A 16,608-nucleotide genomic window follows, 5' to 3' on the forward strand; every position below is an offset into this window, starting at 1 on the left:
CCACTGTTTCCTGTGGTTTTTGTGCATGCTCACTGAGCATTCTGTTGTGGAATACATCATTTAGATAGTACCGTATTACCTGCTGATCTGCTACCAATATTACCGTAACCTTAAGTGATATCACAAACACCTCCCTTACACAAAACCATGATAGAAAATTGTTTTTTTGTTTTTTTTAAGCATTGATCGTATACTGCATAAGGAGTGCTGAATCTAAACCAAAGCCAAACACCTGAAAAAGAAACGCTTTGGCTGTTGCACTCATAAAAGTGAGCGAACTTCTCACAAATTTGTTTCCTGAAGTGAGCAAATCATTAAATCGCTGGAGATGGCTTCGGCAATTGCTGGAGATGGGTTCTGCAATCGCTGCAGATACCTTCTCCAGTCACTGTGGATGACTTCTCCAGTCGCTGTGGATGGCTTCTTCAATCGCTGTGAATGGCTTCTTCAATCGCTGTGAATGGCTTCTTCAATCGCTGCATCTAGCTTCTTCAGTTGCTGTCGATGGCTTCTTCAATCATTGTGGATGGCTTCTCCAGTCGCTGTGGATGGCTTCTTCAATCGCTGCAGATGTCTTCTTCAATAGCTGTAGATGTCTTCTTCAATCGCTGTAAATGGCTTCTTCAATCGCTGTAAATGGCTTCTTCAATCGCTGTAAATGGCTTCATGAATCACTGTCGATGGCGTCATCAATCACTGTAAATGGCTTCTTCAATCGCTGTAAATGGCTTCTTCAATCACTGTAGATGGCTTCATGAATCACTGTTGATGGCTTCATCAATCGGTGTGGATGGATTTTTCAATTGCTGTAGATGTCTTCTTCAATCGCTGTAAACGGCTTCTTCAATCACTGTAAATGGCTTCTTCAATCGCTGTAAATGGCTTCTTCAATTGCTGTAGATGTCTTCTTCAATCGCTGTAGATGGCTTCTTCAATCGCTGTAAATGGCTTCTTCAATCGCTGTAAATGGCTTCTTCAATTGCTGTAGATGTCTTCTTAAATCGCCATTGATGGCTTCTTCAATCGCTGTGGATGTCTTCTTCAATCGCTGTAGATGTCTTCTTCAATCGCTTAAGATGTCTTCTTCAATCGCTGTAAATGGCTTCTTCAATTGCTGTAGATGTCTTCGTCAATCGCTTTAACTGGCTTCCTCAATCGCTATAGATCTCTTCTTCAATCGCTGTAAATGGCTTCTTCAATCGCTGTAAATGGCTTCTTCAATCGCTGTAGATGTCTTCTTCAATTGCTGTACATGTCTTCTTCAATCGCTGTAAATGTCTTCTTCAATCGCTGTAGATGTCTTCTTCAATCGCTGTAAATGGCTTCTTCAATTGCTGTAGATGTCTTCGTCAATCGCTGTAAATGGCTTCTTCAATCGCTGTAGATGTCTTCTTCAATTGCTGTACATGTCCTCTTCAATCGCTGTAAATGGCTTCTTCAATCGCTGTAAATGGCTTCTTCAATCACTTTTAGATGGCTTCTTCAATCACTGGAGATGGCTTCTTCAATCACTGTTGATGACTTCTTCAATCGCTGTAAATGGCTTCTTCAATCGCTGTCAATGTCTTCTTCAATCGCTGTTGATGACTTCTTCAATCACTGTAAATGGCTTCTTCAAGCACTTTTAGATGGCTTCTTCAATCACTGGAGATGGCTTCTTCAATCGCTGTTGATGACTTCTTCAATCGCTGTAGATGGCTTCTCCAATCGCTGTAGATGGCTTCATGAATCGCTGTAGATGTCTTCATCAATCTGTGTGGATGGATTTTTCAATTGCTGTAGACATATGGTGCGACAAGCATTCCTGTTAACCACATGACAACAAGGGAGAGGCGGACATTAACTCGTGAAAGAAAACTGATCATGTGAGTTATTCCACCTCTTTTCTTCTTATTTTGTTCATTCATCCATTCCATCTGTTCTTTTCTTGCTTATCACAACGTAAAGGTGGGGTGTTCACTTGTGCTGTCATTCTTGGTATATTATGATACAAAAACTATGTCGTTTTGGCCATTGAGGTCTCCTCCAGCAGTGACCTTCAGGAAAGACTGGAGCATTCTCATGCTGTGTATGTCCGTATTCAAATCTCATATTCAGTGGAACAAGATCTGAATCGCCAAATGGGCCAGGTGAGAGTTGAATACCTCACCATGTATGCTAAACCACTTGTAGCTTAGCTTATCTGTGAGATCATTGTTGGTGGCTTAAAATTGGCATCATTTTTAGTTTAATCCAATGGGAAGATATTTGTGCTTTTGTTGCAGATTTGTCATTTTGCTTGGTTGATTTCCGAGCGTATTTCAGGCCCCAGCCTTGGGCTGCTGCTGTCACCAAATTATTTGTGTGACAATGCTTCACATTGCACAAACACACACGTGACTGGATGGCAAATGGGTGTAGAAACAGGATTCAGGGTGATATGCAAGAGAGATGTGGTTGAAGTTCTTGGGGTTAGGGATGGAGTGGAGGGTGTGCGACAGGCTCGGTCTGTTTGCCTTGTAAGCGGTCGATATGCTTGGCAAGCGTATGGGGTGCTTTGCTCCATCGACCCACTGTGGAGATTACAGGAGTCTGCATAACACTTATTAATGGTATTGCATGCAGACAATGCCGCCAAATCCTTCCCGTTTCACTGAGTGACTCCGACAGCCTAAGCTGCAAGTTTGTGCTGCATTGTGTGAACAGTGAATTCAACAAAGAATGCTTGAGGCAGGTTCAAATCCGGTACATTCGTACTGGACTCCAGACTGATGGATCTTCATGGGAGTTACTTTAATTCCCTCCTTGCTTGAGCCCCACTAGGGCACTTTTCTGGTGTTTTATAGTTCCCTCAAGACTACTAAAGCCATAGCTGACAAAACCAACATGCACTGTGCATTTTCACCAGTCCTGAATTTGCCAAGTTTGGGACCTGACGTGGTGCTAAAGGCCTGTTGTTACTTTAAAACACAAGGAAATAAATGGAAGGAAATTAGACACAGGTGCAGGCCATTCAGCCCATCATGCCTGTATCACATCACCATCACACTAATTTATCAACACAAGATCAAAAGAAGAAAATGCGAAATATTTTATTTTTATTTTTATTAAATTAAGTAGTTTTTGGGGGGGGATTGTAGTTTTTGTATCCCCCCCCCCTCAGGAGAGGAGGCATGGGCTTGGGTAAAAAACACACATCAACCACACAACACCACTTGACGAGACCCTCACCTACAGCACTCTGGACATATGCACACAATCACCCATCAATGTTCAAACTTTGCTTGATTTTAAACCTGGATTAGATTCCTGTTGTGTCTACATAGTCTTACCTCCACCAGCACAGGTGGATGGAGGTTTTATTTTCACCCCTGTTTGTCTGTCTCTGTTTGTATTTTTTAGTTCAACTAGTGCGGGCCCGTAGGTGCGGGCCCGTAGGTGCGTAAACGACGACTGGATTGGGGCATTTTTTCACCTCCCCCCCTCACCCCCTCACCTCTCTCGCCCCTCCTCTCTCCCCCTCTTCGTGCCAGTACCCTCTCTCGTGGGTGAGGCGTGCCAGTATGTGCAGCTTCGTTCCTTCGCTCTCGTAAACGACGACTGGATTGGGGAATTTTTTCAATGAGATCAGACCAACCGTATCATAAATGGCCATAACTTGGGAAATACCTGGGAAACATACTCAGGTCCCCAGCGTCAATTGTGACGTCATATCAAACGAAGAAGAAGAAGAATTGTGACGCCCCCTCTCTCTCGCTCCCCCATAGTCTCGCCCTTCCTCTCTCTCTCCCCTCCTCTCTCGCCCTCTCTCTGGCCCCCACTCTCACCCCCCCATCTCTCGCCCACACTCTCACCCCCTCTCTTGCCTCCTCCTCTCTCGCCTCCTCCTCTCTCCCCTCTCTTGAATTGTGATGCCCCTCAAATATCAAATATCGGTAATATCAAACCTCTCTCACCCCTCTCTCCCTCCCCTCTCTCACCCCCTCTCTTGCCCCCTCTCTCGCCCCCACTCTCACCCTCTCTCTTGCCCCCTCCTCTCTCCCCCTCTTTTGAATTGTGACGCCCCCTCTCTCTCACCCTCCTCCTCTCCCTCCCCTCTCTCGCCCCCTCTCTCGCCCCCTCTCTTGCCCCCCACTCTCCCCTCCTCTCTTGCCCACACTCTCACCCTCTCTCTCGCCTCCTCCTCTCTCCCCCTCTCTTGAATTGTGATGACCCCCTCTCTCCCCCTCTCTCCCCCTCTCTCCCTCCACTCTCCCCCTCCCTCCCCCTCTCTCGCCTCCACTCTCACCCCCTCTCTCGCCCCCTCCTCTCTCCCCCTCCTTTGAATTGTGATGCCCCCTCTCTCTCACCCCCCCTCTCCCTCCCCTCTCTCACTCCTATCTCTCGCCCCTCTCTCTTGCCCCCACTCTCAAACCTTAATATCAAACCTTGAAAAGGCACATCCGCGGGTCCCCAGCAATATTCCTGGCAAGTTTCAATAATATCAGACCGTCAATCGTGCAAAAAAATAAATAAATAAATAAAAAACATTAATTGTGACGTCATTTGTGACGTCATAGCACCGTGTCTTGTCATTGGTTGACAGATAAATGGTCGTAACTTGGGAACCGCTTATCCCATTAATATCAAACCTTGCAAGGCACATCTGCGGGTCCCCAGCAATATTCTTGGCAAGTTTCAATCAGATCGGACTGTCAATCGTGCAAAAAAAAAAAAACAATTAAATAAATAAATAAACATTAATTGTGATGTCATTCGTGATGTCGTAGCACTGTGTCTTGTCATTGGTCGACAGATAAATGGCCATAACTTGGGAACCGCTCGTCCAATTGATGTCAAACCTTAAAAAGACATGCGTGGGGCCCCGGCAATATTCCTGGCAAGTTTCAATCCGATCAGACCGGCGGTCGTCGAGAAACTGTGGTCACACACACACACACACACACACACACACACACACACACACACACACACACACACACACACACACACACACACACACACACACACACACACACACACACACACACACACAGATTGCTGGAATTATCGATAGATTACATATTCTTTAAGTGGAGGCCATTCAGCCTGTTCATTCGGGATGAAGCCAAATGGAGGCGATTTGGGATGAAGGAAAGGTCTTTCAACAACTCTCCTTACCACCCTCTACCCCCAACCCCCCCCCCCGTCCCTGCACCCAAAACCTCCTCCCCTCCCTCTTCCTTAACAGTATGGACTTCAAACATCCAGGGCCTTCGCTCAAACCTGACAGATCTTTCCACACAAGTTGCCACTAAAAACCAGACATAATCTGCTTCACAGAAACTTTCCTTCTTCAAGACATCTCTGACTCCCTAGTATCTCTCCCTCATTACTCCCTCCTCCAGTTTGACAGACCTGAGCCTCATCCTGGCGGCAGAGTTGCCCTCTTCATCAAGGACTCATTCCTCACTCACCATGCACTGCCCTCTTTCCCCCACACCCTCAGAAATACCTCTGGCTACAGCTTCCCCTCCACTCCCACCTCATTTTTATGTGTGTTGTACTATCCACCAATCAGTGATGACACCAAGCTCTCTGAAGTGTCCATTTACACCAAGCTCTCTGAAAACATGGACCAACTTCTATCCTCTCATCCCAACTCTCTCTTCCTCATATGTGGTGACTTTGATTGTCACCATGCTAGGTGGCTGGATGTGGGTACCTTTCTCACCTGCCATGCCATTCCAGCAAAATTCTTCTGTGACTTATTGGAACTGACACAATCTGTCAACTTCCCGACCTGGATCTCAACCAACAGTACTCCATTTCTTCTGGATCTGATTTTGACCAATTTCCCTGAAAATATCTGCTGTTCTTCTTCTGCTCCAATCGGTTCATCTGACCAATCGGTTCATGTTTTACAAAATAGACATCTCTCTGACTTATTTGAGAAGCACCTCAGCACCGTCGAGTCTGGCATTTCACTCAGGCTGACTGACAGGAACTTCAAGCAGCCATCAAACTTCTACACTGGTCTCCTATCTCCACTTCATCTGACATCAACTCGTCCTGGGAATTCTTTCATAGAAACTTGCTCTATCTCATGCACAGATTTTCCCATCTCATCCTCAGTTGTCCTCACCTTGCCCCCACCCATGGCACACTGAAGCTTGTGGTGAGGCAGTTGTCCTGAATCAACTTGCCTTCACCTCATGAAAGGCTAATCTAACTGAAGGCAATCTCAGTTCCTTCCACTAAGCTCGGAACAAATGTGTGTCGACCCTCAGGAGAGCCAGAACGCAACATCTTTCCAATCTCAAGGCTGAACTCCCAAACCTATCTCCCTCCTCCAAATCCTGGTGGCATCTCGGTAAGTTTGTTTCTGATGTATGTTCCCCCTCCATTCCCTCCCTTACCTGAAATGGCCGCACTGCTGACATTGCATGTGAAAAGGCTGAATGCCTAAACTCCATGTTTGTTTCTAAATATTGTGTCCCAAACCCATCGCTTTCTGTACCCACCTTACGCAATCGCACCCAGCTGTTCCTGGACTCTGTGTCCTTTTCTCCTGCCAAGGTGGAGAGCTTGCTGTCAAACCTTGACTCAGATTCTGCAACCCGTCCAGATGGCATCAGCCCACATGTCCTAAAAACCTGCTCTGTTTCTCTTGCTCACTACCTCTCTGTTCTATTCACCCTCTCATTTGCTCAAGGTCATCTGCCATCTGCTTGGAAATCAGCAAACTTTACCGCTCAACATAAAAAAGTGCAAAACAGATCCCTGCAACAACAGATAAATCTGCCTTCTCCAAATCATAAGCAAAGTTATGGAATCCATCATCGCTTCAGACATTAAATCCTTCCTCTTTTCCAATGGCTTGATTTCCAATCATCAATTTTGATTCAGACGAGGTCACTCTACCCTCGTTATGCTGGTTCTGCTCTCCGAACAATGGATGGAGATCCTCAATGCCAGACATGAAATCAGAGCCATCTCCCTCGACATATCGGGTGCATTCAAGGTGGTCTGGCACCCTGCCCTGCTCACCAAACTCTCTTCCTATGGTATCCAAGGACATTTCCACTCATGGCTCACAGACTTCCTCTCCTGTTGCAGCCATGTGGCCCTTAATGGAGTTTTCTCCCTCTTCCTGTTTAGGCTGGAGTTCCTCAAGGCAGTGTTCTGGGCCCTGTTCTTTTTCTGGTTTTCATCAATGATCTCTCCGACTCTCTGGAAAATTGTCTTTGCTGATGACTCCACCATCTGCCATACCATCTGTCATCCTTAAGATCGGCAAGTAGCAGGTTCTTTACTATCTGTAGATTTGGATAAAATCACAAGATGATCCAACACATGGAACATGTCTTTCAGTCCTGACAAATCTCACACTCTTACTATGTCTCTCCAAAAGGACCTTCTGGAACCCCTCGCCCCCCCCCCCAGCCCTCTCTTTATGGGAAAGCCACATTTCCAAGCTGGCCTCCAAAGCCAGTTGCCAATTGGGCATCCTCCGTCGTGCAAATTCCTTCCTTGGCACACCTGAGCTCCTGACCACATACAAAGCTTTTGTCCGCATCCTGATGGAGTACTGCTCTTCACTTTGGCTTGGTGCTCCCACGTCTCACATTTCTCGGCTTCACACTTCTGGAAACCAAGGCATTTAGGATCGTTGGTATCTCCTGTGATGAGGCTGAGACTGTGGGCCTCTCACTCTCTCACCATAGGCAGGTCGGTGGTCTTTCTGTATTCTACCATCTGCTCTCCAGCCTTGCTCCCCTGCTCTGTCTGAGATATTTCCCCCCCATATTTCAGCAGGGTGCTCAAGGTCCCCCAGCCCCTTCTGGTGAAACTTCCAAAATCAATAATCACTGCTCACTTCACTCTTTCATTCCTCTTTTTCCCACCTTTGTTACAAACACCTGCACACTCTTCAATCCCACTCCTCCCTCCAGGTCTTCAAAACAGCTGTTCACCACCATCTCATATCTTCCCCCATCCAAAACCACAATCTTTTCTATCCCCGCTAATCCACCTGAAACCCACCTCCTTCAAATTCCCAGCTTTCCTTCCTGAGAGTCCCTGTCGTTTAAGGACCTGAAAGTCCCTGTCGTGTCCATCTTGTTTACCCGGTATCCCCCGCCCCACCCCCTCCCTTCCACAGATCTCCTCACGTCTCTGTTCCACATTGTTTTTTCCTTCCCTCTCCCACCCCTCTTGTCTCCTGCTCTCCTCGTTGTATATTCTGTGTGTTCACTCTCATATGAGCCTCGACACTGCACACAAAAAAATAAAAAATAAAAGTGATTCTTCAACATTGAGAGATTGGGCCAAATCCAATATATGCAATGATATTTCCAAACTTTGTGGACGGGTTATGACAAAACTTGGTGGATGAGTTGGGAAGGTAACAAGAACAAGCCAATTCGAATTTTTTTTCTGATCCGGATGCAGATTCGGCCTTATCAGTGTTCTGTGGGATGCAAAACGTAAACTGTTCAGCCTGGTAAAGGTATGCACTCCACCAAGTGCTGTTCCATCTGTTGGAGTACATTCTGGAGTGTGTGTATTCCAGTGGTGAAAGTTTAATCTTTGGTTGTGAACAACACCTTCTCATGAAGTATTATTTTTGCTACAATTTCCATGAAGATGAAGTGACATATTGTCCATCTGTATTGCTTTTATAATAATGTTAGGCTTCTTATGTTTATACCTTACCCAACTACGATCAAATCTACCCATTGGTCTTCTTAAAGTTGATCATTGTAATTGTAACCCAATGTCATGACATTTTCAGATCCTGAGTGAGCTGAACATATTCTCAAGATTTCTTCCTTCTCTCTCCTTCTCCCTCTCCCCATCTCTCCCTCTCTCTCTGTCTTCCTCTTTCCTTCTCCTTCTCCCTCCCCTCTCTCTCCAACCACAGCTGAGCAATGGCGTGTTTGCCTGACTACGAGGTCTGGTGTTGAAGGCTCTGACTACATCAATGCATCATTCATTCCCGTAAGGCCATTAACTAACTTTTACTCTGCATATCATTCTGTAGCATTCATAATCTCTTCACTCTCGTGTTTCTTCTAACATCTTATCACTAATGTTTAATATAACATATTATCATTCTAATGTTTAATATAACGTCCTACATTCTAATGTTTAATCTAACATCTTATCATTCTAATGTTTAATCGAACAAATTATCATTCTCATGCTTTATATAACATCTAATCATTCTAATGTTTAATCTAACATCTTATCATTCTAATGTTTAATCGAACAAATTATCATTCTCATGCTTTATATAACATCTAATCATTCTAATGTTTAATCGAACATCTTATTATTCTCATATATAATCTAACATCTTATCATTCCAATGTGTAATATATCATCTTATCATTCTAATGTTTAATCTAACATCTTATTACTATTGTTTAATATAACATCTTATCATTCTAATGTTTAATTTAACATCTTATAATTCTAATGTTTAATATAACATCTTATCACTAATATTTAATCTAACATCTTATCATTATAAAGTTTAATATAACATCTTATCATTCTAATGTTTACTCTATCATCTTCTCATTGGAATGTTTAATTTAACATCTTATCATTCTCTTGTTTCATAAAACATCTTATCACTCCAATGTTTAACATATCATATTTTCACTCTTGTGTTTAATCTAACTTTTTATCATCTAATAATTAATATTACATCTTATCATTCTAATGTTTAATATAACATCTCATCATTCTAATGTTTAATCTAACTTTTTATCATCTAATAATTAATATTACATCTTATCATTCTAATTTTTAATATAACATCTTATTATTCTAATGTTTACTCAAATTTTTTATCATTCTAATGTTTAATGTAAAATCTTGTCATTCTCATGTTTAATAAAACATCTTATCGCTCCAATGTTTAATATAACATCTTTTCATCTCTAATGCTTAATATCACATCTTTTCACTTTGTTTAATATAACTTTTTATCATCTAATAATTAATATAACATCTTATCATTCTATTGTTTCACGTAACATCTTATCACTCTCATGTTTAATGTAACATCTTTTTCACTCCAATGTTTAACCTAACTTTTTATCATCTAATAATTAATATAACATCTTATCATTCTCATGTTCAATAAAACATCTTCTCATTATCATGTTTCATTTAACATCTTATCATTCCAATGTATATTATTATATCTTATCATTCCAATATTTAATATAACATCTTATCACTCTAATGTTTAATACAACATCTTATCACTCTAATGTTTAATATAGCATCTTCTCATTCTCATGTTTAATGTAACATCTTATCATTCTAATATTTCATATTACATATGTCTTTCCATCCTGACAAATGTCACACTCTTACTCTCTCTCACTCCAAAAAAAAAAACATCTTGTAAATATTCCAATATACTTCCTTAACAATTGTCTTAAAGAAGTTCAGTCATCCAATCTTTTGGGTCGATAAATTTTCAGCCAGAATTTATACCATGAAAACCAAGGCCATCAAAATAATTGGAATCTCCTGCAATTAAGCTGAATCTCTGGGCCTATCCTTTTCGCATCGCAGATAGGTCGGTGGTCTCTCTGTATTCTACCCCCTCCTTTCTTGTCTTGTACCCTCTGCTCTTTCTCTGCTGAATTAACACTAAGTGAGGTTGATTCAGTCCGTCATCCTTCTGAGGTTGGCGAAATGAGTACCAGTGTGCTGGTATAGGGGCACAGCATCAGTGGCACAGCTACGCTTCCAAAAAATGATAACTACCTGGCAGCCGAGCTACCATACGCAAGGACAGAATGTAGATGATATGTTGCGTAGATGTTACAAACTTCTTTGAAATCTCAAAGAGAATTTTTACAAGTGCTCAGAACCCTCACCCTGCTGTGCTTGCACATGGCACACAACGCCACCTACTGGCAAACGATTCACACTCTCCCTTCAGGCTCCATTTTGTGTGCCATTTCAAATGTTATAATATACACCTCATCAAACTAGAATTAACCATCTGCTTTACTCTTTCAGCCTTCATCTATACACAGAAACAGAAATTGCAGATGTCATTCCACAATATGGAGCTGTCCTTGGAAAAGCATGATGAACATTGAGGAACAATTGCATCACCCATGGGAGTGAATGGCATCTGCTTTTGTCCTTGCGGACACGTATAGCCTATCGGTATCCTCCCAATGAAGGGATACTTGTACAATTCTCTGGACAAAGGTGGAATAACAGAATGAGCGGGTGGCACGATAATCGCAATTAGAGGCAGTGAGGACAGAGAGATCACCGACCTGTATGCACGAGGACACTGAGCTCTGGGCCTCATTTTTGTACTGGATGTTTGTCATCCAAGACTGAAAGAGACCATTTATTTCTTGAACCAACAATAGAATATCTCGATGGTTTTTCATCTTCATTCACAGCTTCTCCAAAGTTCCTCACATCAAGGATGTGTCATTTAATTTTTTTTTCCCCCTGAAACCTACATTCCTCACATTGTGCATGCTTGCAATTGATAATGATTGCTCTTTCTTTATGTGTACTCTGTTGAAAGCAGCTCCTAATATTATGGACAGCAATGCAATTTCAAATGCAATCATGGAAAATGTAATCGTGGAAATGCTTTGCTTCTACCATTAGTGTCCGCTCCATAATAATGAGGCTCACAATAGATGGACATGACGCATCATGTCTGTGTTTCCACACGTTTCGGACAAAGCTTTCCACAACAAGCTGGAACGGCCCCTCCTGCTGAGGCCTCTGTGGGAGAGCGAACCCTCCGGTCGCATTTTTGAGCCACACACGACTATAAAATGGCTGACCACAACTGAATTGTGCCTTTCGTGGTCCCTCGTCCAATAACATCGTTATTTTTTCATGAGTCATCAAATCTTGCCAATTTCAGCAGATTGGCATTCATCAGGAGGGTTTCGCACATGTGTGTACTTGGTCAAATTATCACTCATCTCCTGAAACAAAGCAAACTAGGAAAATAATAGCCTAATGTGGAGTGGCGGAGGGAGGAATGAGAAACAATAGATACACGTGGTCTAAGCACTGACATGCAGGTAGATAGGTAGGTAGGTAGGTAGGTAGGTAGAGCATGGGCACAAGTCAAACGGTTCAATGACTTTCACTAATCACTGTAAAATCCATTATACGACTTGGTAGGCTACCCTGCTCTGTGTGAGATAGTTCCTCACCCCCCCCCCTGCGATGGGCTCATCAAGGCAGTTATGGGTTAGGAAAGGGTCCAATAAGGCAAGGTGGTCACTCTGTGCTCAAGGTATACAGGAAATTTGAACAGGCAGTTGTACCAGAAATGGTGATATTCTTTTGTCAAATGATGCTGATGGATTTTTGACATCGACAGGTTAATTGTGGCAGTGTAGGAGACATTTACATATGAAGTAGGCAGCATGAGCAGGTTGTTGAGGTGTGGAAGGGGGGGGGGTGGAGAAAAAGGAAACGACTATGTTGACGTGTACCCCAAAGCTTGCCCACATCAACCCTACTAAGGCAGGCTTCCGCAGCATCTCTCTCAGCCAATGTTATCTACCTGGAACATGGCTTTTAATGCAAGAAAGACCCATATTCCCACCTTTGAGAAAAGGGGGAGATTCCAACCCCTCCCTCCCCCACCCTCAACCCATCATCCTTCCCCCTGGTATAACCTCCTCAGTCCTGTTGATGTGTTCAGTGAGTATCTTGAACGTTCACACCAGAGGGGTCTCTGGCCGAGCGCATAACAAGTAATTTTAAATTTTAAAATGCTTGGCTTAATGAACAAAAGGACCTTGGAGGATATTATATATATATATATCCAAGAGGGTGGAGGGGGGGGCAAACCCCACCTTTCCCAACAGGAACATCTCCCCCCCCTCCTCCCCGAGTCTTTTTCATATTTGTTTGTTTTTGTACCACACATGTATTTATGAATAATAGCACATAGCCCGCGACAGAGACAGGCAGGTTCACATTTTCGGATCACCCACATTAAAATGCAGGTGGATGGACATTCGTGGCAAGCTAAAGAATTTATTCAAAGCTTGATGCAAATTGGTTATCAGAAAAAGCCAGAGCTCATGAAGCAGCAACAGAGATGGAAATATTTAATAATGTTTCGGGTTATCCCAGATAAGACTGAACGATTTATATTTTAAATAGCTTAAACAAAGGATTCCAAATTCATTACTATCTTGCACATTTAAACAATAGACTGTCGCATCTGATTCTGCTTGTGCTTCTCATGCCACAGGAATATCTGCCAAAAATACATTTTCTTTGTAAGAAAGTATTTTCTTAAAATAAGATAAATTTTCCTGAAACAACAAAACCATGAGAAAATTATTCTTGCGGCTGGAAAAAGTTTCTCATGGTTTTATTGTTTCAAGGAAACTTTTGTTATTTCAAGAAAATAGTTTTTTCAAAAATTTTTTTTACCTCCGCCACCGAAGGTGGATCGAGGTTTTGTTTTCGTCTGTCTGTCTGTCTGTCTGTCTGTCTGTCTGTCTGTTTGTGAACAGGATATCTCAAAAGTTATGGACGGATTTGGACAAAATTTGTTGGTGAGCTTTGCTATGTAATGAGGATTAAATTATTAGATTTTGATGAAGATTCCGATTCTGATCTGAATTCGATAATTTTTTTTAAAGAGATTTTTCACCATTGACAGATAGCGCTAAAACGACATGGAGCAAGTGATTTCAAAAGGTTATGGTCGGGTTCGGACAAAACCTGGTGGATGAGTTGGTTAGGTAACGAGAACAAGCCGATTAAATTTTAGTTCAGGTCCGAATCCAGATTCGGCCGATCAGTGGGATACAAAACATAAATTAATCAGCCTGGCAGAGGTATGCGTTCTAACGAATGCCCTTTTAGTTTTGGGCAGTGTTATAGAAGATGAAGTCTAAACCAATCACAATCCACATCAGAGCTTTTGCATTTTGTGGTTTGAAGAAACCCATTCATTAGTAAATTGTTCAGCACCCTATCAAGCAGGAGGGTGGCAATTTTTTAATTTTCATATCCTGACTTTCTTGGAAATGTTTCAAAAGCTACAATTGCCTCCTGAATGTGTACTGCTTTGGCTCCAGGCTTACAGGTGGAAATTCTAAGCTCCATTTGGTGGCACGATTAAGTTTGTACATTCCTGCCTGAAACGGTGATGTTGTCCCTGAGTGGGTCTCTTCAAACCACACTGTAATTTCAAAGATCTACTTCGGATTGTAAGTGGTCAAGATTATCATTGGCTGAGGGAGCAACTGTGCCGCTGATGTGATGCCTTCTGTAGGTGAGGGCAGGAATTTGTAATTTGTATCCATGGTGCCGGCAATAGCTCGTAAACTCCTCACGATGAAAACTTTGGGATATTTAACATCCACCAACTAATTCCGGCACATGGGACGCTCAGTTTAACGTCCATCCGAGGGACGGCACACACATTGATGAATTGCCCTGCCTGTGAAACACGAGGATGACAGTTTGTTGCTGGGTCAGGATTTGAGCCCAGGCTAGACAGCTTAGAAACGCATGTTCGTACCTCTAGGCCATCCTGGCAGCTTTGTACATCGATGATGAAACCACTTTCTGCAGGATTATTTGTGTTGATAATTTGGTGTGTTCCAGCTCAGGCTTGCAAAGCCGTATTCAGCCGATTGGTCTCAACACCTTCCTCCCTTATCAGATCCAAGCGCTTTGTTTCAAATATTTACTGAGCATTAGGAATCCAAAAGGCACTTTTATCGCACTGGCTCGCACACAGGCAATTCAGGATTCTCAGCAATTTTCCGATGGCATTTCTGAGAACGAGGCCCTATCTCGTTTGCTGTCCATTATATTTGCATATTAATTGCCTCCCTCTGTGGCCAGGCTTCGAGCGAACCGCTAGCTTCAGTACCGATGTCGTTCATGAATGTGTTTTTTCTTTTTTTCAGGGTTACCGCCAAGATCACGAGTACATTGTGACGCAGCGCCCGGCGCCACACACTATGGGAGGCTTTTGGCGGATGGTGTGGGAGCGCAAGGCTCAGCTCATTGTCTCAATGGCCGAAGACATGCCTTTGGTAATCGAAGCCATACCTGGCTATCATTCTTATTTTGGAAGAGTTTCGATGGAAAAACTAATTTGGAAGGAATAATAGAATGCGTTCATTAAAATCATAGTTTTCTTTGGTATTGTATGAGAGGTGCTGCTGTGCAGCATCCGAGACCTGGTTTGTATGACAGTTTTTTGATGGAATTATTGGTGTGTCGCTCTCCTCTTTACGGATCATTGTATTTTATGGGTGTACCGCTGCAGCACACCCACAGTGTTCCATTGCTGCATTCAATCTCGTCCACCCCCCTCTCGACATTTGCTTCACGAATGAAGTACCAGCCGTGTCGCATGATTATATCGCATCCACTAGCCAGAGAGGGGAAGGGTCACCACGACACAGCATGGATGGGTTTATCCACTTTATTCGAGTGTAGCTGATTAAATCCTTTGTTTGGTACAAAGAACCATCAAACGCCTAAAGCCACTTTCATAACTCTATCAAATAGCAATTACATTCTTTCGGAGTGGCTATGATTGGGGAGAAGTGCGCAGAAATCGCTTGTGATTAAATCCGTGTTAGCTTTCTCTGGATAATGACACACACTGGAGCAATTTCCATTGAGTTAAGTCCTAAAACCCAGATTCCTTGGTTCAAATGTATTTTGGTTTGGGATTTGACAAGAGTTCGTTAAATATATAACACCTTGCTTTTCTGACATCCACAGTTTTGAATGTAAAGCAGTCCCAGATATGAAATGCAAAGCCTCCCTTTATGGCCAGGCCAGTTCATCACTTGTGGCGGAGTGTTAAAGCAATTTTGATAAATCGCATTAACACACACGCACACCTTCAAACGACCGAAAAGCTTGGCCATTCCTTTGTTGCTCTTGGTGAGTGGAGCTGAGATTTGAAATGAACAATCAGTATATATATCCTTCACAATCTCTTCCTTCCATCCCTGATCGTTTGACTGTCCTCGCTAATTTTTGCCTTCTCTTGATTCAAGGGATTAATCCCACAGGATCACACATGATAGTTCTATGGCATTCTGGTCACCACCATTACTCAACACCCTTTTTCTCTCATCCAAAGTATTTGCTGCTGTTTGTTTATTCCCCTGTAAATCGTAGCTGACAGTAGCACAACTCATAACAAGAAAGTATCGACATCAGATTGGCCCAGGGCTCGTTTTTACTCTCACTGCTTCCTTTTCTGTGGCCTTTAGTTAAAAATTAGTGGCTATTGAATGTACCTAACAAGTGGCATGAAAGCTTTGAATTATCTGTTATCTTGGGCATATTTAAAAAAGAAAAGTGAACAACCCAAATGGCTGCTTCACTAGAAGAATCCAAAAGATGCATAACGACGGATTCATTTTATATACCACCGAGCTTAATAACTACTCCCAAGTGCTCACTACCTAAACCAACAGACAATTAACCAGGCTAACAGGGCAGCACACCACGACACAATCGGATGATATCACATACATTGTAGCTTGAGATTGAAATCGTAAGCTTGCTTATTCATTGTCGTGTTTTTTTTTTTAAAACAGGTGTCAAGGCTCATGGAAGAGTAGA

The 16,608-nt window shown here is 42.7% G+C and overlaps 1 protein-coding gene across 7 annotated transcripts in view; it reads left to right on the forward strand.

Annotated features, from left to right (window-relative positions):
• The window catches only part of LOC147008802 (receptor-type tyrosine-protein phosphatase gamma-like), a 732,556-nt gene that overhangs the window by 695,923 nt on the left and 20,025 nt on the right, over nucleotides 1–16,608 (forward strand). For all 7 annotated transcript variants that reach the window (XM_085863992.1, XM_085863997.1, XM_085863993.1 and 4 more), the window contains 2 exons: nucleotides 8,885–8,961; nucleotides 14,925–15,053. In XM_085863992.1, coding sequence (XP_085720118.1) covers nucleotides 8,885–8,961; nucleotides 14,925–15,053 — 206 coding nt within the window. The remainder of the gene's footprint in view (nucleotides 1–8,884; nucleotides 8,962–14,924; nucleotides 15,054–16,608) is intronic.

This window comes from Eptatretus burgeri, chromosome 18 (genome assembly GCF_056783735.1).
Source record: "Eptatretus burgeri isolate ZD-2024b chromosome 18, Ebu_testis_v1, whole genome shotgun sequence".
Lineage (NCBI taxonomy): Eukaryota > Metazoa > Chordata > Myxini > Myxiniformes > Myxinidae > Eptatretus > Eptatretus burgeri.